Here is a 25,435-nt window from a genome sequence, read left to right on the forward strand (position 1 = left end):
CCTGTGCATATGTGGTTGTAAGAGCACTGCTGGGACAGCAAGTAAGAGTGGGTCAGTGCTGTGCCCTGTCCTTGTTACCGCCGCTGCTGCTAGAGCGGCTCTGATGCCAGTGAACCAAGCGGCAGCCCGGTAATTAACCCCCTCTCTGCTGGACTGTACCTGGTGCCCATGTGGCACTGCAGCTGCTGGGGAATGTGCCACGGGGAGGGGAGCCCAGGGCTGGGGGCAGGTACTAGTCCCATGGGGGAGGAATGTGTGTAGGGCATCCTAAATCCTATGGACGTCCCTGATGGCACTATTTATATCCTTGGTGGGCTCGAGGGCTCCCTGGATGTTCTGCTGAGAGCAGCATGCGCTGTACGCTTATTGTAAGTCATTCCCTTCCTTCATGCATCAAACTCTTCTTCTGAAGCCAGTCCACTAGGACATGGATTGAGGCGATCAACACAGAGGCCGAGGAAGGGCCATTGGCCACCACTCCCTGCTGACTGATCCTTGGACTTCTTTCACCCGTTTTCCCCAGGCTGTGAACAACCTCATCGTTCTGGGGCGGGAGGAAGCAGGGGCCGAGCAGATATTCCAGAACAACGGGGTGAATCTGCTGCTGCAGCTGATAGAAACCAAAAATGCTGAGCTGATCCTAGCTGCTGTAAGGACCCTTTCAGGCATGTGCACTGGGCACAAGGCCCGGGTAAGTTGCATGGCTCTGAGACTCTGCCTCGGTCTCTCACTGTGATCAAAGGACTTGACTGTTTTCAGAATGATCATTCTCACTTCCATGTCATCCTCACTTTCTAGAAGGACGAGGAAAATCAGTCTTGGTTTGGCTGTTCACGAAACAGAGTCTGTTTCTAAAACTAAAATGAGAAATGCCCCTTGCACTGAATGCAATATAGAGAAGCTGGTGGGTGAAAGTTAGTTTATGGGGTGATGACTTCCTAGGCTCAACGTCTTTTTGGGCTTCAGGTTCAAAGATATTTTTCAGCACCTAGAGATGTGTGGTTTAACAGGGGTGCTGGTGAAATGAAGCATATGGACAGCCACAGTCTTCTAGGAGGCAGTGACCAAAAGTGAGTTAAGCCAAGGAGTCTGAGGTGGCTTCATAGAGCAGTTAGACACGTGGTCTCTGAGAAGGCTGGGAGGTGATTAGCCAAGAGCTCCATTAGGTGAGGGCAGAGGGCCTGGAGGAGGATGATCAGGGTATCTAGAGAGTTGGTAGAAAGTTTTGGTAGGCTCTAGAAAGTGGGAGCTCCAACATGTTGGTGGAACATGAGCCACCTTTTAAGTTAATCTGCCCCTGAGAGCAATGTGTGCCTCCCACGGCTGTCAAAAAGTAGCTCTTTTTTATGTAGCAGCATGTGAGACTCGCGACAGCCCAGACTCTGTACTGAGAAGCAGTAAGACTTCAAGTTTTGAGTGGAAAAAGCAGCCGCGATTGAGACCATGATTTGTGGCTGTAAATGGGGACAGACACTACGCCATTAGACAGCACTCTAGTGTCTACTAGTGACCAGTCACCTTTTGCTGGGTCAGTAAATATTTTTTTTAGAATAAAAGCACGTTGAAGAACACATCTTGCAAAACCAGATAGTCTGCATACAGTCAGGTTCTGGACCTCCACCTCTCCTATCAAGAGGCTTTGGGCCTCTGCAAGGCCAGAGGACCCTGGTGGTTGGCCGGAGGGATTGTACCCGCAACCTTCGGGGCTAAAGCTACGTGCTGCTGAGAGCCAGCTGGCCGACCCTTGTCAGTGGTCTCAGTGCCTCTGGAGTTACGCCTCTACTATTCTCCTGGCAAGTGGAAAGTCAAATGCAGGTCACTCAGTCAGGCTGACCCTTTATACCATGATTCCTTAGGCCTCTTGACCCCACCCTGAGCCACATAGGCAATTCACCCCAAGAGCTAGTCATTCCCCGCTGTTCTTTATCCCAAGAATCTGCAATAATTGTGTCCCCCACCCCAGCCCTCGTCTTGAATACTGCATGCAGGTGTGGTTGCCTGGCTCAAAAAAAGAACTGGAACTGAGGAAAAAAATAAAGGCAGTCCAGTAGCACTTTAAAGACTAACAAAATAATTTATTGGGTGATGAGCTTTTGTGGGACAGACCCACTTCTTCAGACCATAGCCATACCAGAACAGACTCAATATTTAAGGCACAAAGAACCAAAAATAGTAATCAAGGTTGACAAATCAGAAAAATATTATGAAGGTGAGCAAATCAGAGAGCAGAGGGGCAGAAGTGGAGTGGGAGTGGGGGAGGGGGGCGGGTCAAGAATTAGATAAAGCCAAGTATAAGGTTGGGAGGATTCTTATGAGGATTCTCACCAATAACCACAGTCTGTACCACACGAACACCAATCCTGGAACTTTTCCTTGCAACAAGGCCCATTGCCAACTTTGTCCACATATCTATTCTGGGGATACCATCCCTTGACCTAACCAGGGTAGTCACAGAATCATGGGCACATTCTCATGTTCCTCAACTAACATCATATATGTCATCGTGTCCCAACAATGCCCAGATGCTTTGTATATTGGACAGACTTCAAACTCTGTTAGACAAAGAATTAATGGGCATAAAACAGTCATAAAAACACTCTTGATTTACAGACCTATCAGCCAGCACTTTAATGGAGTGGGCCATTCTGTTAATGACCTCAAAGTCTGTGTTGTACTGAAGAGCAATTTTCATAACAGTTTGGAAAGCGAGGCTGCTGAACTCTTTTATATTCAAATTTGGCACATTAACATGTGGGTTGAACCGGGATGGGAATTTTCTAGCTCATTATAGGGGCTCTTTTGCATACTTGGCTTTGTCTAATTCTTGACTCCACCTCCACCCCGGCCTTCTGCCCCTCTGCTCTCTGATTTGCTCACCTTCATAGTATTTTTCTGATTTGTCAACCTTGATTACTGTTTTTGATTCTCTGTGCCTTAAATAGTGAGTCTGTTCTGGTCTGGCTATGGTCTGAAGAAGTGGGTCAGTCCCACAAAAGCTCACCTAATAAATTATTTTGTTAGTCTTTAAAGTGCTACTGGACTGCTTTTCTGTTTTGATAGAAAGCCATGCTAGTCTATATACTCTGTTACTATGGAACTGAAAAAGTTTAAGAAAAAAGCAATAAAAATGATTAGGGGCAAGGCCCAGCTTCCCTACACAGAGAGGTTAATATTTCAGCTTGGTAGATATGACTAAGGGGGGATGATATAGTTTCATTTGATGATTCTTAGTTCTTGCATTATGAGAAGGAGTAAATAACACTTCCACATTTACTAATGGGCAGCAGATTTAAAACAAACAAAATCCACACTCAGTTTGTGGAACTCCTTGCCAGAGGATGTTATAAAGGCCAAGATTATAACAGGGTTCCAAAAGCAGCTAGCTAAGTTTGTGGAGGATATTTCCATCACTGGTTATTAGCGGTATGGGCAGGGATGGTGTCCTTAACCTCTGTTTGCCACGTGCTGGGAATGGGTCATTTGACAGTTACCCTGTTCTGTTCATTTTCTCTGGGGCACTCGGCACTGGCCACCCTCAGAAGACAGGATAGACCATTTGTCCAGCCCTGAATGGCCATTCTTATGAAGTACGAAACCACTCCCTGTGCCCATAGTGGACGAATTCAGTATTCTGCTGTTGTTCCATTGTCCATGCCAAGCATGACGTTTCAATGTGTGAGAAGAAAATGGCTTTATACAGATGGCGTGAACTGTAACACTGAACCTATATTTTATCCGAGCAGGCCACAGCAATCCTCCATCTCTTGGGAATTGATAAAATATGCATGTGGATGGCAGTGGATAATGAAGAAATCTCTATGGCCGTTTGCAACCTCCTACAAGCCATTACGGACTCCTTATCAGGGGAGGGAAAGAAGGAGCACCCTGGAAAAGAAGATGCCATGGTGCTGGGTAATGACGCGTAGCCACTGAATGATGTCAGAGATGTGAAAAGATCTAGGGATCCCATTGCTCTTAACAGTAATTATGCAAATTTGGCATTTAATTGCCTGTGGGTGGAGCCTGCAAATAGGTGGCATCTAGGCTACTTAGTGCCCAGCAATGAGTACTGTTAGAAACACCTTTATTACACAACCTGCAGGCCCCAGAACCATAACTAGCATGCACAGCTGTAAGGCTCTTGTGGGCTTGTATGGAACTGATACATTGGCTAGGACACAGGCTCATGTACATTCTAATAAATTTTCAGTAGGTAACCTGCTTTCAGGGTGCCCCTTCTCTTAACCTCATGCTGCTGCCCTGTCTTTGGTGCAGACACAAAGAAGGATTTGAAGATGATCATGGTGCACCTGCTGGACATGCTGGTCAGTAAGAAGGTGTCTGGGCAAGGTCGGGACCAGGCTCTCAACCTGCTCAGCAAGAACATACCAAGAAAGGATCTGAGGATTCATGACAACTCTAGAACCATCTTTGTGATTGACAATGGTGAATGCCCTTTCCCCATGTCTAGATGTGAATGTGTGTCATGTGGGGTGAAACGTCTCGACCCTGTCTCCCGTAGGGACCCTCCTATCTAGAAAAGTAATCAGATGTGGTGAGGTTTCCCTCCCAAAGTCGAGATGTTATCCAAAAAGGAAGAACTTTTGTGTGTGCGTGTGGATTTAATATTGTTTTTGTGGGCTGAGCTGGGTGCTGTGGAAGCCCTTCCACCCTCGTATCTTGCGATGAATGAAGGTGTTATCAACACTTGATTCAAAATCTCCTCCGTTTCAGAGCCCTTCTTCCTCATTGCCAGGGCATCATGACACTTAACAACAGCAGGCATCGGCTACGTCTATACTAGCCAAAAACTTCGAAATGGCCACGCAAATGGCCATTTCGAAGTTTACTAATGAAGCACTGAAATACATATTCAGCACCTCATTAGCATGCGGGTGGCCGCGGCATTTCGAAATTGACGTGGCTCGTCCAGACAGGGGGGCTCCTTTTCGAAAGGACCCCGGCTACTTCGAAGTCCCCTTATTCAGCAGATAGGAATAAGGGGACTTCGAAGTAGGCAGGGTCCTTTAGAAAAGGAGCCCCGTCTGGACGAGCCGCGCGACAGCGAGCTGCGTCAATTTCGAAGTGCTGCGGCCGCCCACGTGTTAATGAGGCGCTGAATATACATTTCAGTGCTTCATTAGTAAACTTCGACATGGCCATTTGCGTGGCCATTTCGAAGTTTTTGGCTAGTGCAGACACGGACATTGTGTCTCTTTAAGGGACAGATACAGTTGGGCTGCGTCTACCCTAGCAAGCACATTCGAAAAGGACATCGAAAGAAGGCCTTCTTTTGCAATTCCCCATGGAGTTTCTACACACGCACTGCAGGCTTTTGAAATTGGCTTAGGAAGAATAGAGCCTTTCCGTTGCAGTCGGTCCTCTGTTCCTGGAGTCGGAAGATTACCCCCTGTCGAAACAGAGCAAGTGTAGATGCGCCATGGACGGCTGTTTCGAAAGAGGGAGTCCTCCATGGCGCTGATCAGCTGATGGGCAGTGGTGCTACTCACAGCACAAGTGGAGCTCTTTGGCTCCAGCGTTTGCCTGTGTTTAAAGAGTCAGGTTCTCACAAACCCCAAGGCCAGAAGTCGAGAGCTTGCAGACAGCAGGGAGCCCAGCCAGCCCGCCAGCCTCCCAGGACCCATGGTCAGCCAGGCGGACCCCTGCCCACCCCAGGAGTCCTCCCAGGAGGCAAGCCAGGCCCCAAAGCACCGGGCCACCTCCTGGACAGAGGCCAAGCTCTGGGACATCCTCTCCCTCTGGGAGGATGGGGAGGTCCTGCATCAGACAGGAGTCTGGTGCAGCAAGGCCATGGCTTTCAAGTGGCTGTCTAAGGGCCTCCTCACCCAGGGCCACCCCAGCCACACCCCGGACCAGGTCCCCTCGAAAGTTAAAGAATTACATCGGGGCTACTTCAAGGCCCAGGCGGGCCATCAGAGGTAGCACCCACCAGCTGCCCCTACTATAAAAAACAGGACCACCTCCTCCAGCCCAAGCAGGCGGGATTCCCCAGCTGTTATCCTCAACACCACGGAGCCTGAGGCCACAGCAGAGCTGGAGATGGGGACAGAGGTTGAGGATCATCCAGGACTGGCAGCTGGCACCCGGCCAAAGAGGAGGAAGCGGGGAAACCTGCCCACACTGTAACGTTGCAGGACCTCATGGACGTGCTGTGGCAGTGGCATGCCATGGAGCGGCCAGTCTGGGGACCGGGTGGTGGCCCACTTGGAAGCCCTGATACAGGCCGTGACCGCCCACCTGGCCCTGGCTGCTGACCCCTCACAAACAACTCCCAGGACCTGTGGACGCTCTCTTTCAAAAGTGTGGTGGGGCCTTTCGAAAGGGCAGGTCGGACCTTCTCTTCCCATTTGCCAGTGTGGATGCTCCTTTTCGAAAGGCCGTGTATCGACATTTATTTTCAAAAGTTGCCCTTTCAAAAGGGCGTTGTAGTGTAGACGCAGCCTTGATAAATAAATGCTGTGAAAAAGACATTATTTTACTCATAAATTTTGTGGCATCTATTTACCAACTCAGTTCTGCAAACTTTATTGTCATGGGTTGTCCTTACTAGCTTCTGTAAATGGCTTGTTTGTTTAAGGCTCAACAAGATTGTATTAAAATGATTTACATGCCAGGTATCAAAAAATATTGCATGGTGCATAGTTTGTTGCAGTTGAATTTATGCTGCAAAGTATAAAGAACGCGAGACAGAACTGTCCTCTCTAAAACCTCTATTAATTCTGTGTTTCAGGTCTAAAAAAGATATTGAAAGTTGTAGGCCAAGTTCACGAGCTACCCAACTGCCTGCCATTAACAGAGAACACCCGGATGATCGCTTCCATTCTCCTGAATAAGTTGTATGATGATCTGCGATGTGATCCTGAGCGAGATAACTTCAGAGAGATCTGTGAAGAGTACATCAAGTGAGTTGCAGCAGGCGTGGACACACAGAAATGCTATGTAGAACTCTCAGGAGCCTGGGACTGGGTCAAATGCTGTGTAATCCTTTCAGATTCTTATCGGGGAGCTGGGCAAACATAAGATGTGTCCTATGTCGTCTTTTTTCTTCCTCTGTAGTTAAATAGCTCTGGTGGCAACCAGGAAAGGTGCAGAAATTGTCAGTGTAAGGACTGAGCCACTCCTTTCCAGGTTTCCACCAAGATCTAACCTTCAAGCCATGGCATAGTCATGATAGCAAACGTGATTCTGGGGTGCATTAACAGGAGTGGTTATGAGCAAGACACACAATGTAATTACTCTACTCTAATCTGCACTGATTAGGACTCGACTGGAGTATTGTGTCCATTTCTGGGCCCCACATTTCAGGAGAGATGTGGAGAAATTAGAAAGGGTCCAGAGCAGAGCAACTAAATAAAATGATTAAAGGTTCTAGAAAATATGACCTATGAGAGAAGATTAAAAGAACTGGGTTTGTTTAGTTTGGAAAAGAGAAGACTGGGAGGGGGAATGGTATCAGCTTTCAAGTACCTAAAAGAGTGCTACAAGGAGGAAGGAGAAAAATTATTCTGCTTGGCCTCTAGAAGTAGGGAAAGAAGCAATGGCCTTAAATTGCAGCAAGGGAGGTGTAGGTTGGACATGGGGAAAATTTTCCTAACTATCAGGGTGGTTAATTACTAGAATGAATTGCCTACGGTAGTGGTAGACTCTCCATCATTGGAGATATTTAAGAACAGGTTCGATAAATATCAAACAGGGATGCTATAGATGATGCTTGGTCCTGGTGTGAGGGCAGGGTACTAGACACAATGACCTCTTGGGGTCCCTCCTGGTTCTAGGTTTCTATGACTCTCTGCTGTTCCTCTCTGGCGAATAAAAACGAGGTAAATTCATTCAGAGGTGGTCTCTGTGATAAAAGGTGCTGGACTAAATTCCAGTTTGGAAAGGGTGCCCTATTTGACAGAGTACAGTGGCTACACTGCCTAGCCCTCAAGGAAGGAGTCTGGTAACACGCCAGAGCCGACAACAGCTCTACAATCTCCCCCTCCACTCTGATCCCTCTGATGTTCTTTCTGCTGCCCCCTACAGGAGCAAGATTGACCCCCAGGACATGGATAAGACGCTGCATGCCATCCAGACGATTTCTGGGATCATGCAAGGGCCTTTTGACTTGGGCAACAAGTTGTTGGGCATGAGCGGCGTCATGGAGATGATGGTTGCTTTGTGTGGCTCGGAAAGAGAGATTGACCAGCTGGTGGCTGTGGAGGCCCTCATCCATGCCTCCACTAAGCTGAGCCGGGCCACCTTCATCATTACCAATGGAGTGACGCTGTTGAAGGAAGTCTACAAGAACACCAAGAATGAGAAGATCAAAATTAGAGCTCTGGTGGTGAGTTTTCAACCCTCAAGTGAGCTCTACCTCTGTACCCATTCCAGGGGACAGATTCCATCTAGCCTTTTTCCATTCTGCACAGTAAGAGCATCCTCTGCTCAGCCAGGTACCATCAGTAAGAGCTTGAATTAGCATCCTTCTAAAGAGGAAGGGGGAGGAGTAGGACGTGGTATCTTGCAGGTCTCAACAGAGAACAAGCTTTTTAATGCTACAAGACTCTCGCCCCCGCTTATACCTGCTCTCTTGGATTCCTCTCCAAGAGGCAGTGGAATAGCAGTGACAGCTATACAAAGCTGAATGGCTGTGTCAAGTTTCTTTCAAGGCTTGTGCATGAGGACTGAAGTGGTTTCATTCCAGTAATGGACAGTGAATGGAAGCAGTATTTGGAATATAAATGGAAAACCTGCTTAAAGCAATACAGAACTTTATTTGCTGTAATCTGTTTTGGGTTATATGGAAGATTATTACCTTTTTTCTTAAATTTCCAACTTGAAGCTGGCACTGGAAATGTTACATATTCCTGAACCTAGCTGCATAATGCCCTTTCATTCTCTTTCTCAGGGTCTTTGCAAACTGGGATCAGCTGGTGGCACTGACTATGGCCTGCGACAATTTGCTGAGGGGTCTACGGAAAAGCTGGCAAAACAGTGTAGAAAGTAAGCAGGACCCAAACATGCTCTGCGAGTTTTCCCCTGTTGTATGTGTTCCACTCCTTGCATGCCAAAGTATTTTTCAGCTCCATCTCTATGGAGAAGGTCCCTGACTACAGAGCTAGTACTTTCCCTCAGTTGCCTAACACTGAGTTGCTGATAACATCCTGATGATGCTTAATCAAGGTTAGGACTTCAGGAAACATTTATCAATCCATGTCCCTCCATTGCCTTTGTTAGCACCAAAATCCATCTGGTTCCTCACTCACTCATCTGTTAAGAAACAAGAGAAGATCACCCTATTGCCTAAAAGTTATCATAGAATCACAGAGCTGGAAGGGACCTCAAGGTCATCAAGTCCAGCCCCCTGCCCCAAGCAGGATCAGCCCAAACTAAGTCATCCCAACCATGACTATGTCAAGCTGGGGCTTAAAAACCTCGAGAGACAGAGATTCCAACACCTCCCTAGGCAACACATTCCAGTGTCTCACCACCCTCCAGCTGAAGTAGTTTTTACTAATATCCAACCTACTCCTCTCCTTCTGTAACTTCAGACCATTACCCCTCGTTCTGCTGTCTTTCACCACTGAGAACAGTTTTTCTCTGTCCTTTTTAGAGCATCCCTTCAGGAAGCTGAAGGTTGCTACTAAATCACCCCTCAGTCTTCTCTTCTGCAAATTAAATAAGCCCAAATCCCTCAGCCTCTCCTCATATGTCATGTGCCCCAGCCCCTTAATCGTTTTTGTTGCCCTCTGCTGAACCTGCTCCAGCACATCCACGTCCTTTCTATACTGGGGTGCGGCCCAAAATGGGACATGATACTCCAGATGTGGCCTCACCAGTGCCAAGCAGACAGGAACAATAACCACTCTAGATCTGCTGGAAATGCTCCTCCTAATGCACCCCAGTATGCCGTTCGCCTTCTTGGCTACAAGGGCACCCTGTTTACTCATACCCAGCCTTTCATCCACTATAATTCCTAGATCCCTTTCTGCTGTATTACTGCTTAGCCAGTCAGTCGCCAGCCTATAACAGTACTTGGGATTCTTCTGTCTCAGGTGCACGACTCTACACTTCTTGTTGAACTGCATCAGATTTCTTTTGGCCCAGTCCTCCAACTCTGGATCCTATCACTACCCTCCAATGTATCTACCTCTCCCCCTAGTTTAGTGTCATCTGCAAACTTGCTGAGGGTGAAATCCAGTCCCTCATCCAGGTCGTTAATAAAGATGTTGAACAACACTGGCCCCAGAACCAAGCTTTAGGACTCTTCAGTTGAAACTGACCGCCATCCAGATATTGAGCTATTGACCACTACCTGTTGGGTCTGACCATCAAGCCAGCTTTCTATCCATCTTATACTCCACGTAGCCAATCCATACTTTCTTAAGTTATGGGCAAAAATGTTGCGGGAAACTGTATCAAAAGATTTACTGAAGTCAGAGTATATCATGTCCACTGACTTTCCCCATGTTCACAGAGCTTGTGACCTGCATCATAGAAGCTAATCAGACTGGTCAGGCAGGACTTGCCCTTAGTGAATCCATGTTGACTACTTTTTTCACTTTCCCCTCTTCCGAGTGCTCCAAAATAGATTCCTTGAGGATCTCTTTCATTATTTTTCCAGGGACTTAGGTAAGGCTCACCAGTCTATAGTCCTCTGGATTGTCCTCCTTTCATTTTTTAAGGGTGGGCACTACATTTGCCTTTTTTCCAATCATCCTGAATCTCTCCCAGTCTCTAAGTGCCTTCAAAGATAATGGCCAAAGGCTCAGCAATCATGTCTGACAATTCCCTCAGTACCCTTGGGTGCATTAAATCCAGACCCATGGATCTGTGTACATCTAGCTTTTCTAAGTAGCTCTTAGCTCGTTCCTTCCCCAACGAGGGCTGCCCTTCACCTTCCCATATGTACTGCCTAGCACCTTAGTGTGGGAGCTGTCCTTGTCCATGAAGACTGAGGCAAAAAAAGTATTGAGTACTTCACCTTTTCTTACATCATCTGTCACTAGGTTACCTCCCTCATCCAGTAGCAGCCCCACACCTTCCCTGGTAACCCTCTTATTGTTAATATGCCTTCTTACCCTTCACATCCTTTGCCAGCTGCAGTTCCAATTGTGCCATTGTTGTCCTGACTACTGCCCGGCATTTTCCAGCAGTATATTTATACTCCTCCGTAGTCAACTGTACAAGTTTCCACTTTTTATACACATCTCTTTGAGTTTAAGCTGACCAAGGATTTCCCTGTTAAGCCAAGATGGTTGCCTACCATTATCTGCATTTCTTACTATGCAGCAGGATTGTTTGTTCCTATGCTTTCACCAAGACTTCTTTAAAATATTGCCAATTCTCCTGAACTCTTTTCCCCTTCATCTTCGTTTCCCAGGTGATCCTGCCCATCAGTTCTCTCAGGGAGTCAAAGTCTGCTCTTTTGAAATCAAGGGTCTGTATATTACCGCTCACCTTTCTTCCTTTTGTAAGGATTCTGAAATCTACCATCTTGTGATCACTGCCGCCCAGGTTACCACCCACTTTTATTTCTCCTACTAGTTCTTCCCTGTTTGTGAGCAGCAAGTCAAGTTGTGCACGGCCCCTGGTCGGTTCCATCAGCACTTGTACCAGGAAGTTATCCCCAACATTCTCCAAAAACTTCCTGGATTGTCTGTGTGCTGCTGTATTGGCCTCCCAACAAATGTCTAGATAATTAAAGTCTCCCATGAGAACCAGGGCCTGTGATTTGGAAGCTTCTCTTAGCTGTCTGAAGAAATCCTCATCTCCCTGGTCTGGCCATCTGTAGCAGACACCAACCAGAACATCACCTCTATTGCTTCCACCACTAAATTTAACCCCAAAACACTCATCTGGCTTTTCTCCCTCCTTATGCTGGAGATCTGAGCAATCATACTGCTCCCTCACATAGAGCACAACTCCTCCTTTTCTCCCCTGTCTGTCCTTCCTGAACAGTTTGCACCCTTCCATGACTGTGCTGCAGCTACGTGAGTCATCCCATCAAATCTCCATTATTCCAATCACTTCATGCTGCTTAGACTGTGCCAGGACCTCTAGTTCCTCCAGTTTGTTTCCCGGGCTTCTTGCATTTGTGTACAAGCACCTTAGCGAAGTGGCTGATTGACCCACTTTCTCCTCTTCACCCAGGAATCCTACTTTGTTGTACCCTACTCCTTCCCCACTTGCCCCAGGGCTTGTGTCGTCCTCCCACGACAAACCTAATTTAAACCCCTCCTCACTGGGTTTGCAAGCCTGCCTGCAAAGACGCTCTTTCCTCTCTTTGTTAGATGGATCCTATCTCTTTCTAGCAGTCCTTGTTCCTGAAACAGAATCCCATGGCCAAAGAAACCAGATCCTTCTCTGGTACAACACCATTTACTTCAGTGATTCGACAATCCCTACCCGGCCCCCTTCCTTCCACAGGAAAGATGGACAAGAACACCGCTTGTGCTCCATATTCTTCCTTGGGTTACATAATCCGCAGTGATCTCGTCAAGGTCCTCTTGGCTGTATCGTTAGTTCCTACATGGAGAAGTGGGAAGGGGTAAAAGTCTGTGGGTTTGATGATTATTGGAAGACTCTCCGTCGCATCCTGGATTCTAGCACCTGGCTAGCAGCAAACTTGCTGTGATTCTAGGTCCAGACAGCAGATGGATGACTCCATCCCCCTTAGGAGGGAGTCCCTGACCACCCCCCCCGTCGTCTTCTCTTAGGGGTGGTGGTCATAATCTCCCATCCCTAGAACTGCATATCCCATGCCTTACAATCCGTCGGGTCATCGTCTTATCCATTTCCTGTGAAGTGTCTGCCCCACCATATCACCTGTGCAGAGAGACTGAAAGCAGTTGCTTATCTCCACTGGAGTTGGAGAGACCTGGATTGGTTTTCTTCTCCTGGAGGTAACATACTTCCAGTTCTCTGCCTTGTTTTGAACAACCTGCTGTTCCTGCAGTACTAAATGGTGCCTTCTGTCCAGAAAGTCTTCACCTTCTCTGATGGCTCTAAGGGTTGATATTTGTACCTCAAGTCCTCTGACCTGCTCTTCCAAAATGGCAACCAGCTTGCACCTGGGACATATAAAATTCTTCCTATTGTCCAGGAGAAAGACAAAGATGTAACCTGCATGGCATGGACCCACAGCAGATTTCTCAGTAGCCTTGTCACCATCCATTATTCCCCTTTCTTCAGAGAGTTCCCCTCAATGGTTCTAGTGCTGCCTTGAAGGGCACAAGAGAAACAAACCTGTAAGAGAGGGACAACTAGTATGGGGCTCACCCCCAAGGTGAACTCCCTGGTAGCTGCTCCTGTTCACTGCTCAGTGCTCGCTCTGGCTGTCTTCTTATAAGGCTGTGGGGCTGGCTAGGCCTGGCTCAAAGCCTTGCCTGCAATGTAATCAGCCCCCGAAGACCTACCTGGAACAAAGCACCCACAATTCATACCTTGCAAACTTATCAAATGCTCTTCCTGACACAAGAAAGGAAGAACTTATCAAACTGCCAAACACGCTTTCAAACTGCTCCTCTTGCAAAACAGATGCTCAGACATACAGGCAGATATTTAACCTACCAGCTCACAATGCAACCCCCCAAAAGCCACATTCACCTGAGCTCTTCTTGGATGCTTTCCCAGGTAAATTCCCCGTTAGCTGCTCCTGTTATTAAAGGTGTTTCTCTTGTAAAACGAATAAGCACAACAACACAGCCCCCAGATTCCCTAAGGAACTTCATATCCAAAGATAACATTCACCATTAAGCTCTATGGTTTCCTGTGTCATCTTCGTGGTGCAATAGGAAGGTGCTCCCCAGTATCCCTTTGAGTTTTCACCTCTTCCGCTCCTGAAACTCTGTTAGCAAAATTCAGGTAAAATTATGGGGCCTTTGTCTCATTCAGGTGGCTGTGCAACCCCAGTATCGATGTCTGCACCAGGAAGTGGGCCGTGGAAGGTCTGGCGTACCTGACCCTGGACGCAGATGTGAAGGATGAGTTTGTGGAAGATAAGCCAGCCCTGCAAGCCATGTTTGAATTAGCGAAGGTACAGTCTCCTCTCTTCAGCCTCTTGCCAAACTAAAATAATCCTTTGTCTTCTGCCTCCAACCTGGCGAACATTGCACAGGTTAGTCGTCTTGATGGGTGACAGAGCGAAAGGGTGTTGGTTGCCATCATTCCTGAAAAGAGACAATGCCTTTTACTGTCCAGTCAGGCCACCAAAAATAGTCATCCACCAGCTGAACGGTATCTCCCTTTGGCGTGTTCGCGTGTTACTTGCCTCGTGCGGCAACTATGCACCATTAACGTGGTGGTAATAAGGCCAAGTAACTTCACTGTAAAACCTAAAATAAATTCTTAGAGTCCAAATCCCCATATTCTTCTCCCGTGGCTACACCACACGACCAGCTGGGCTCCCAACGTGTCATTTCGTTCTTGTCTTCCTATTTGCTCTGCAGACAAGTGACAAGACCATCCTGTACTCAGTGGCTTCCACACTGGTGAACTGTACCAACAGTTATGATGTTAAGGAGCTAATCCCAGAGCTTGTGCAGCTGGCCAAGTTTTCCAAACAGCACGTGCCTGAGGAGCACCCCAAGGTAGGCTGGTTACATGCCGGACTGTAGTACCCTATTGTTTGCGTCAGATGGTAGAAATTCAAAAATAAAACCCACTGCCCACAACTCTCCTGGGAAGTGCTGTATCTACTTCTGTTTCCTGGGAAGACCTAACTATGGCCTCCAACTAATAACATCACCTGTCGCCTGAAGTTCAGGTTTTTGCATCTTGGGTTGTGTGTGCCAGGCACTAAAGGAAGATGCAGAATGTTTAAAATGAAGTAGTGCTTTTTATTACAGGGTTGCCTCGAGGCTCCAAACTGAGATAGTGCCCTCCCCGTTGTGCTAGGCAACGTATAGCCACCAAGTCTCTTCTTGTCCTGAAGAAGTTACAATCTAAATAGGTAAAAAAAAGGGTGAGGGAAACTGAGGCAGAGTGAAGTGATTTGTCCAAGGTGTCACAGCTGCTCAGTGGGAGAGATGGGACTAGAAACAGGAGCTCCTGAGTCCTAGCCCATTACACTCATGGTGCCTGCCTGCCTGAGGAGACAGGAGTTCAGCAGGTAGCAAGGCAGGGCGTGACTGTCCAGCACAATAGCCTGCACTGCAGTGATGTCCTGTGTGGATGTTGGTGCTGGCCACTAAAAGCTCCAGGCTGTGTCAACACTGGAGAGTTCTGTCGACAGAACTCAAGGAACGGCTATGTTCATAAAGCCTTCTGCCAGCAGTCTCTCGCCGGAACTGTGCTCTTTCCTCGGCAGAGTTATCCCTCAAAAATGTGAGGCTGTGTCTACACTAGAGAGTCCTGTCGAGAGAAGTGCAGTGTTGACACTTATGTTGACAGTGTGGGCAGTCGTTTACAGAGCTGCCATTCCGCTTTCTGTCACCAGAGGGCAGCGCAGTCTGCGAGGGCTCTGTCGACAGAGCAAGGCATGAGCAGATGCACCCTGTCGACAGAGGTTCGGTCTTCGAGATTTCTCTGTCGACAGTAACATTGGTTGATGGATGCTTCCAGTGTAGGCATATCCGCAGAGTGAGCAGTAACAGACCATCATTTAAAACAGGAAGTAGTTACCCCACACTACAGAACTCTAGGCTATATCTACACTAGAAGCATATATCTACAGAAAGTTCATTTTTTATCACCTTTTGTTTATTGTAAAGGATTTTGATCAAGTGGTTCCTCAGTTTCTTAGAGAGCATGTTGCATAGATACTCGCTGAAGTCAGTGTAGTATGTTATTGTAATGGGTTTTTCACTGTCAGTCCCTTGGGTACAATGTCCATTTTCTTGCATTTGGAGAGAAAGATGATGTCTGTCTGGATCTGGGCAAGTTTTTTCATGTAGTTGATGGATCTCCATTCCGATCGGCGAAATGTAGTGCCTGGCATGTTGAATAGTAACAGAGAGGGAGCAGTGCTAGTCTATACGCTATCAAAACAAAAAGCAGTCAAGTAGCACTTTAAAGACTAGCAAAATACTTTATTAGGTGATGAGCTTTCGTGGAACAGACTGAAGTGGGTCTGAAGAAGTGGGTCTGTCCCACGAAAGCTCATCACCTAATAAAATGTTTTGCTAGTCTTTAAAGTGCTACTTGACTGCTTTTTGTTTTGATATCTACAGAAGTTACTGTCGACAGATAAGTCTCTACAGAACCCCGTCAATAGATTGCAGCTACACACAACTTGTGTCTACAAAGGGCTGCCAGACTGCACTGCCCTCTGGTGCCAGAAAGCAGAATGGCAGCTCTGCAAGGTAGGCTGCCGGGCAGCTGCAGGTCCTCTCTGTCGATGGAAGTAGCTATGTTGCACTTCTGTCGGCAGTTCTCTGTTGAGAGATTGTTATGCTTAACATTTTTGAGGAATAAAACTGTCGAGGCAAATGCAGAGTTCTGTCGAGACTCTGTTGACAGAATGCTTTCAGTGGGTGGGCGCTCCCTGAGCTATGTCAACAGAGGGAGACCCCTTCTGCTGACAAAAGCGCTCTAGTGTAGACCCAGCCTTAGCTCACAGTGCCAGTGTCCACATGGGACCAAGCTGTCATGCAGTCTGGCTTTCTCCAACGTAACATCTCATGCAGACAGGGCCCAAGCGTGTGATTGTGATCAGAGGGGTGCTGGCTGCATGACAGACCTGATTGGAGACATCCTCTCTTGTTTTTTAATGTCCCTTTCAGGACAAAAAGGATTTTGTTGTGAAGCGAGTGAAACGGCTGCTCAAAGCTGGGGTCATCTCGGCCCTGGCTTGCATGGTGAAGGCTGATAACGCCATCTTAACGGACCAGACCAAGGAGCTACTCGCCAGGTATATCTCCTTCACTCAAAAGTGGTGAGGCCCAGGAGCAGCAAATGCCACTCTGCAGAGCAGTTGTTTGGGCAGTTTACTGTAGATGGGCTTCCAAGAGGAAATCTTCATGGGCAATATAACCCTAGGGAGGGCGCACTGTGTTCTACAGCTCAGGAGCTTGAACAGCATAAATTGGTGTTAACCTTTGAGCCACATGAAAGTTCTTAGCCCAAAAGACAGACGTACTGGGGTGGATTCACACCAGTGAGCTCTGCCAATCAAGGCAGGAGGTGGCAACAGAGGAAAATAATGAATTCTTACAGAAATCGGAATGCTGGTCCTGAAATGAATTGGCAGAGCTTGAGTGCAATCTACCACAAGGCTGACGAGTTTCAGAGGGGAGCCGTGTCCGTCTGTTTCAGCAAAAACGAGGAGTCACGTGGCACCTTGAAGACTAACGATTCATCCTTCTCAATGACTGTTGAGAGTGGGCCGCATCCACCCTGACTGAACTGACCTCAGTAGCATTGGTCCTCTGCACTGTAATCATAGAACACTAGGACTGGAAGGGACCTCGAGAGGCCATCGAGTCCAACCCCCTGCCCCAATGGCAGGACCAAGTACTGTCTCAACCATCCCTGACAGACATCTATCTAACCTGTTCTTAAATATCTCCAGCGATGGAGATTCCACAACCTCCCTTAGCAATTTATTCCACTGTTTGACCTCCCTGACAGTTAGGAACTTTTTCCTAATGTCCAACCTAAACCTCCCTTGCTGCAGTTTAAGCCCGTTGCCTCTTGTTCTATCCTCAGAGGCCAAGAAGAACAAGTTTTCTCCCTCCTCCTCATGACACCCTTTTAGGTACCTGACACCCTGTAACACACACGTCTTTCCCTGTGTATGTATCAGCCAAATGGAAGTGTTCACGTCATGCATCTGATGAAGTGGGTTCCACCCCATGAAAGCTTGTACCCAAATCAATTTGTTACTCTTCAGGGGCTCACAGGACTCCTCGTTAGCACTCGGCTGCAGTTTGAATTTCTAATCCTACAAAACACTCAATCTATGGAATGTTGGAGAAACTGGAGAAGGGCTAAAAGCTGCAGCAGTGCTTAATTTAGGCTGTTATGGCACAGTAATAAAGCTCTGGCATCACTGGGGAATAGGCCTGTAAGTGCTGGAAATTGGCACTGCTGCACCTCCTGGCTTGAAGAGGCTCACTCAGGGTATGTCTACACGACAGTGTTATTCTGGAGTAGTTTATTCCAGAGTTGTTATTCCAAAATAAGCTACTCTGAAATAACGTTTCCATGCTATAGAGAAGCCCCAAAATAAGCAAAACTTATTCTGAAACAGTGTGTCCACACCCAATAGAGCCTATGTCAGGTTAAAGCCCCTGGAAGCACTCTAATTCAAAATAGGCTACGTCTACACATCAGCCTAAAATTGAACTAGCCCCTCTTCTGAAATATCTGTTTTGGAATAGACACGCTTCCTTGTAGAATGAGGTTTACAGATTTCAATATAGGCCACCTGCTATTTCAAAATTAGCATTTTTGCTGCATAGATGCTCACAAAGCTTTATTGGAATAGTGGCCATTATTCCAAAATAACTGTGCTCAGTCATTACCTGTTCTGTCCACTCCCTCTGGGGCATCTGGCATTGGCCACCATTGGCAGGCAGGATATGGGCTAGATGGACCTTTGGTCTGACTCAGTGGGGCCGTTAGGACTTATAGCTTGGTTCAATGGCTCTCAGTTCCCCCTGCACGTACAATCGTAACAGTGTGAGCAGGTGGGATATTGTCTCTTTGTGGATCTGTTTAACTCTGCACTGCTGTTATTTGCAGGGTCTTCCTTGCCTTGTGCGAGGATCCCAAGGACCGTGGTACCATCGTAGCTCAAGGTGGTGGAAAGGTAACATTGTCCACTCCAAGCTATCTATTTTTGCGTCTGTGGGGAACCTCATAGTTTAACACTAGCTGGAGGAACACCTAAACCAATTACGCATATTTTTAAATGGTCTAAAACCTTAACCCCTAAACAAGGGAAAGTGTACATCTTAGATTTTTAACTTGAGCATGCAGGAAAACAAAATTCTTCTTTGCATGCTTGCACATGCCTGTTCCCCATCAGTGTTTGTGCTCTCCAAGGGCTCTGCTCTGTCGGCCCCCATCACCCACAAATCACAGAATTGCAGCTGCCTCCTCCACCCCAGTCTTTAGGCCTGCACCTGGAAGCTTTGTGGTTATCTTTGCAGAGGGGTCCCGCTCTAGAGAATTTCAGGATGTCATGCTGAATGGTAGGAATTCACCAGATGGAAGTATTTTACCTACCTAAATGGAAGAGGTTTTCCATCTGGTCCAGACTGAAAAGGATTTTCCCTGTTCTCGCTTGTATTCAGCACTTGTTATATACCCCCATGCAAGCCTGTGGACTACTTCAGGATGGTTGAGTCTTACAGTTGCTTCGGTAGTGGTCTGCATGGGGCATGACAGGTTTGTGTTCCAGGAGTCCACTTCAAAAGACGTCTTCTGTCTGTCACCAACTAGGTTTGGGGATTAGCTCCATCAGAATTTACCTCAGGGCTATTTCAGCATTGCACTCACAAGCGCAGAACTGTTCTCTCTGTTCCAACCCTATGGCTACAAGATTTTTTTAAAGGGATTGGACAGACAGTTCTTGCAGGTACAGAGCCTGAATGTAGACTTGACGAAGCTGGTGAGTCTTTGCTATGAGCCTCTAGTGACCTTCTTTGTCACATCTGTCAAAGAAGGTAGCATTTTTGCAGACACTGTGGTGGAGTATCTGAGCCTTTGTGTCTGGATTTCTTTGCAGACTAATTCTACCTTTGTCCTCACCCAAGTTTTCTTATTACAGTGGCCTCCACTTTTCATATTAACCAAGCAATTTTTTTAAACCAGCCTTGTTCCCAAACCCTCATGGTAATAAAGGGAAGAAGATACAACAGAATATTAGCAAGTAAACATTTTACATGGAACAGAGAAAACATTTGAGGTCTTCCTTTCAATTGCCCATTACATTTGAGAAGAGACTAAAAGGCAATCGTGTTTCCATGCTAAGGATTTTGTCATAGATACCCAGTTGTATCCAACTATGTGACCAGTTAGCTAACATAAAGCTGCCAAATAGTATTCAGTCCTTCAACTAGGTCCCAAGTGGCCTCTATGGCTTTTCTGGCTAGCATGTCCACATTGAATGTTTGCAAAGTAGCACCTGGTGCTTGTTCAAACAGACTCCAAACCCATCACTTCCTCATGAATCACCTAGAGTGGGTTGGACACTTGGAAAAAAACCTTTTCTCTAACTTGCTCTTCAAGATACATTGCCCATTTCCACCCCACGTCCCACACCCCGACCCACATCCTTGCCATCTGAGTCTTTCCAGCAAACAGGAACTGAAGAGGTTCCAGGCAGCTCAGTCCTTTGCCAGCATCAGAGGCAGCAGAGAGCTCTCGGGCTGCCCTGATGGGCACCACTGGAGCTCAGAAAAATACCGCCAACAAAATGAACATGTGCAACACCTCTAGACAAGCAAAGCTGTGGAAAGGTTAGGCTGGTCTTGTAAAATGGGCACTTTCTCCAAAGGAAAGCCACCTTCCTCAGTATTTTAAATACGTACACTCATGTCAGCCCCAAACAAATGGAAGCAATCAAGGATTCAAATATTTGCCCTAGCTAGCTGCCTCATTTAGAGCAAAGCTAGCAGGTTTGCCAGATCAGACGTGGCTTTTGATTTCTTGCATCCTCTTAAGGGATGGCGTTTCTTAATGAGATGCTTGATGGCTGAGCTCATTAGCTGATGTTGTGCTGTTAACTCCCCAAGGTAGTGCCTCTACCAGGCGATTCAGTAATGATTTCCTCTACTACAGTGGTTCCCAAACTTTTTCTGCATCACACCCCTCTTTTGATTTTTGAGAAACCCTCATGTCCCCTCCCCACATCGTCTTCACCGTCATCGAACCCTCCTTTAAAAAAAATCAATTTGTAATTTAAAATAAACATAAAATCTTGATCTAAAAATGTTATTTGAAATTTTAAAAAAGCACAAATAATTTTTTTTTGGCCCAAGAACTTAATAATGTAATTTAACATCAGAAACAGGAGAAACAAATTAATTCAATGTGAAAGATGCTGCTGCGTTTTCTTCAGAAGTTGTGAAATCTTAAGAGACTATCGACCATCCAGGCTAATGGCACAGGCCCCAAGTTGTGGGTGCCTGGTGCCGCTCAAGCTGGCCAGCTGCCTTAGCCAGTCACCCATGCTGCTGGGGATGCCCGCCTAAGCCATGGGCCAGCCACCTGAGCTGCCCACCCGACCCCCATGCTGCTGGGGCCAGCTGCCCACCCACCAGCCACTCAAACGACCTGCCCAGCAACCACGGGCCAGCTGCTTGAGTCGCCTGCCTGAACTCCTGCGCTCCTGGGGCCAGATGCCTGCCCAGGCCCCTGTGCTGCCGGGAGTAGCCACCAGCCACCTAAGGCCCCGCACTCCTGGTGCCAGCCGCCCACCCAAACCTCCAGGTTGCCAAGGCCATCCGCCGTAGCCCCCCACTGCCGCGGCCAGATTCCCACCTGCCAGCCACCCAAGCCACCGCGCTCCCAGGGCCAGCCGCCCTTGAGCTGCTGCCCAAGCCCCTCTACTCCCCCAAAGCCAGACACCACCAGCCCCCCATCTTAGCTCCATTCTCCTCCCTCTCCACAACTCTCACTCCCTCACCTTTGCAGGAGGTAGCTAGCTCCTTTGCCAGCTGCTTGCTTTTTATAGTAGCTGTGCTGGGTCGCCCATGTGAAATGGTTGGGGCTGAGAGCCGGAAGTAAGGGCCAGCTCTTCCTTGGGGTGGGAGGAATGATGAGAGGGGGCTAGGCTGCACCCCTCCCAGGACTTTCTTCATCCTCTCCCCCAGTTTTGGAAACCATGCTCTAGTATCTACTGCCTCCTCCATCAGCCAGGAATTTTGTTCTACTGTGCAAGAGAAGTTGTCTTTTGAAGTGGACTCCTGGAGCACTGATCCTTCTGTCCTGCCCCATGCATGCCACCAATACTAAGACTCAAGTATTCTGAAGTTGTCTGCAGGCTCATGTGTGGGTATTTGCCAACACAGAAGCATGAGATCCAATGTGCTTTGCAATTCAGAGCTGTTTGCCAAATGTGGACAAAATTTAACTCTCAGAATCACAGGGCTGGAAGGGACCTCAGGAGGTCATCTAGTCCAGCCCCCTCCTTCAAGCAGGATCAACCCCCACTAAGTCATCCCAGCCAGGACCTTGTCAAGCCAGGACTTAAAATCCTCAAGGGATGGACGTTCCACCAGCTCTGTAGGCAACACATTCCAGTGCTTCACCACCCTCCTGGTGAAGTAGTTTTTCCTAGTATCCAACCTTCACCTCTCCATCTTCAACCTCAGACTATTGCTCCTTGTTCTGCCATCTGACTCCACAGAGAACAGTTTCTCACCTTCCTCTTTAGAGCTCCCCTTCAGGAAGTTGAAGGCTGCTCTTAAATCACCCCTAAGTCTTCTCTTCTGTAAACTAAACAAGCCCAAATCCCTCAGCCTCTCCTCATAGGTCTTGTGCTCCAGCCCCTTAATGATTTTTTTTTTGCCCTCCACTGAACCTGCTCCAGCACATCCACATCCCTTCTATACTGGGGGGCCCAAAACTGGACACAATATTCCAGATGTGGCCTCACCAGTGCCAAATAGAGGGGAACAACCACTTCTCTAGATGTGCTCGAAATGCTCCTCCTAATGCACCCCAGTATGCCGTTAGCCTTCTTGGCTACAAGGGCACACTGTTTACTCATATCCAGCCTTTCACCCACCATAACCCCTAGTCTCTTCCAGTGACTTTTCTGTAATAAATGAGACTAAAATAAAGACTATGGTAAATCTTTTCATAAGCCTAAATTCTTTGTTGTGTAAAACAGGCCCTGATACCTCTGGCTCTGGAAGGTACAGATGTTGGCAAAGTGAAGGCTGCTTATGCCCTAGCCAAAATTGCAGCCATCTCTAATCCAGACATTGCATTCCCAGGGGAGAGGGTAAGTATTTGCCACTTTGTCCTTGCAGTTTTTTTTTGGATAAGCCAGTGGAAACAGATGGGGAATCAGCAACCAAACAATGACAATCCAATGCTCTCTACTCTTAGGTATATGAAGTGGTGCGGCCGCTGGTCAGCTTGTTGAATACGGAGAGAGACGGGCTGCAGAATTACGAGGCTCTGTTAAGTCTCACTAACTTGTCAGGAAGAAGTGACAAACTCAGGTAAGTTGGTGGTTTTGTCCCCTTCATCCCAGGCTGCTACTTCACTAGACTGTGGGAACCAGACTGTGGGATGTCCGATAAACGTCAGAATCACTCAGACTCTCAGTTCGGGCTGGGTCAGTGTAGCTCGGTAAATGGCCCCTGCAGATCCGTGATTCAGCTGTCAGTCCTAGATGCGTGTGAAGATTTCTCTCTCCCCCTGCTCCCACTACAATTTGTAGCCTTTATCCAAATGTCCTTTAGCTCTTTTTTTTTTTGTTGAAAAGCTAAAACATTGTTTTTCTCTGAAAACTGAAAATAGGAACATAACTGGTTTTTAAAAGCTAAATTATTGAAAGCCACTTTTCATGTGAAAATATGGGTGAAGTATTTTCACCCCACTCTAGTCAGTTCTGTCCCGGGAGCTGGATTTGTACTGTGGAGCAGTGCTATCATTATGTATCAACTCAAGACCAGGAGAAGAGAATTCCGTTTAATCTCTCTCTCTCAGATTTCCCTTGGCATATGTTGGCAGTATACCTGAGTTGTCCTCCCCTTCAGATTCCCTCCCAGTTTAATAACCAATCTCCAGGGAACTTTTTTAAACAGATACATATTGTTGCAGCACTTGGTTACCAGTGCCCAAAATTTCTAGCCCTCTGCATCCACATATTCCATCTAAATCAGTGGTTCCCAAACTTTTCAGCATCATGCCCCCTGCTTTTGATTTTTGAGACTTTCACGTCCCCCCACCTTTTCTTTGCCATCATCCAACCCTCCTTTTAACCAAAAATTCAATTCATAACTTAAAATAAACACAAAAACTTGATGTAAAAATGTTATCTAAAATTAAAAATAAGCACAAATAGTTTTTCTTGGCCCAAAAAGTTAATAAAAATGTAATTGAATGTCAGAAACAGCAGAAACAAAATTAATTTAATGTGAAGGGTGGCGCTGCATTTTCTTCACAAGTTGGGAAATCCTCAGTTTGATAGGCGAAAATGCACAATGCAAATTGTTTGACAGCCAGTCGATTTCTTTGTTTCATTTTTAATGACAGTAAACTTGAAAAGCATTTTTCACAGGGGTGTATTTACAAAAATGGAAGAATAATATGTAGCACTTCTTCCCTGCCAGCCCAAGCTGGGGCCAGCCGCCCGAGCCCTACAAGCTGCCCACTCAAGCCTCCCCTCCCCCAAAGCCAGGTACCACCAGCCCCCTGCTCTTACCGTGTCTCCCTCCCCTTCCCTGAGCCAGGCTCCCCTAACCCCCATCTAACCCCATCCTCCTCCCTCCCCCACAACCTGCACTCCTCTGCAGAAGGCAGCTAGCTCCATGTGGGTCTTTGCCAGCAGCCTGCTTTTTATAGCAGCTGCACTGGGTCAACCATGTAAAATAGCATGGGCTGAGAGCCAGAAGCAAAGGCCGACTCTTTCTTGGAGTAGGGGGAATGAAGCAGGGCTGGGGGGGTCACCTCACTGCCTCCCTGGAATTTCTTCATGCCAACCCCATGGGGCACCCCCCCTCCCGCTTTAGGAAACCATGATCTAATTACTACAACAGATCACCGAGCATTTTGATATAAGCCACTGAGTGTTGAAGATATTAACAGGACTCTGTCACTGTCCAGCATTTAAGAGTTTTAAACTGTTTGGGATACCAAGACCTCAGGTTTCTAAGTCCCACCTAACAGTTTCCTGGCTGGGATGATTAGGTGGGGTTGGTCCTGCTTTAGGCAGGGGGCTTGACTCGATAACCTCCTGAGACCTCTTCCAACCCTAGGATTCTATGACCTCCACCTGCTTAGTACTATGACCCTGTTAAAGAGACAGAAAAGAAGGGAAAACAGTTAAAGCTTTTGAAAGGGAAAGGATAAAGTAAGAAATTCAATTTAACACCAACCTTTGTTCCTTTATCCCTTAGCTGGAGAGAATTTTTAGGGAGAAGAAAGATGTCCTAGAGACAAAGTGTTTGCAGTGTTATAACCATGGGGGCTTCTGCATATTGGCAGCACGAGGTGGATGAGATAATTTAGACATTGCCTCATCTGCCTTAATCTCTAGTCTCTATGGGGGTAAGAACTGTCCTGTGCAGGGAAACAGAAGAAGTTAGTTGAGATGGACTGGAAATATGGTTGCTGTCCAAGTCCAACCCACTCTTTGTAAGACAAAACAAGACACGTGCACATACCAGGCAGGAGAGGAAAGAACAACACGAATAGAAAATTCTGTCTCTGGCGTTGCCTCTCAGTTGCAGCCTCACTGCTGGGGGGGACTGTCCTGGTACATCGTCTGACCAGCCATGACCTGGTAAACCTGTACCAGTATTTG

At 47.2% G+C, this 25,435-nt stretch overlaps 1 protein-coding gene across 2 annotated transcripts in view; it reads left to right on the forward strand.

Annotated features, from left to right (window-relative positions):
* Window positions 1–25,435, forward strand: part of UNC45B (unc-45 myosin chaperone B) — a 51,402-nt gene that overhangs the window by 17,440 nt on the left and 8,527 nt on the right. For both annotated transcript variants that reach the window (XM_075013914.1, XM_075013915.1), the window contains 12 exons: window positions 524–691; window positions 3,744–3,912; window positions 4,276–4,446; window positions 6,752–6,923; window positions 8,047–8,347; window positions 8,912–9,006; window positions 13,900–14,041; window positions 14,454–14,594; window positions 16,728–16,855; window positions 18,691–18,757; window positions 22,790–22,903; window positions 23,011–23,126. In XM_075013914.1, the coding sequence (XP_074870015.1) occupies window positions 524–691; window positions 3,744–3,912; window positions 4,276–4,446; window positions 6,752–6,923; window positions 8,047–8,347; window positions 8,912–9,006; window positions 13,900–14,041; window positions 14,454–14,594; window positions 16,728–16,855; window positions 18,691–18,757; window positions 22,790–22,903; window positions 23,011–23,126 (1,784 nt within the window). The remainder of the gene's footprint in view (window positions 1–523; window positions 692–3,743; window positions 3,913–4,275; window positions 4,447–6,751; window positions 6,924–8,046; window positions 8,348–8,911; window positions 9,007–13,899; window positions 14,042–14,453; window positions 14,595–16,727; window positions 16,856–18,690; window positions 18,758–22,789; window positions 22,904–23,010; window positions 23,127–25,435) is intronic.

Source organism: Carettochelys insculpta, chromosome 19, assembly GCF_033958435.1.
Source record: "Carettochelys insculpta isolate YL-2023 chromosome 19, ASM3395843v1, whole genome shotgun sequence".
Lineage (NCBI taxonomy): Eukaryota > Metazoa > Chordata > Testudines > Carettochelyidae > Carettochelys > Carettochelys insculpta.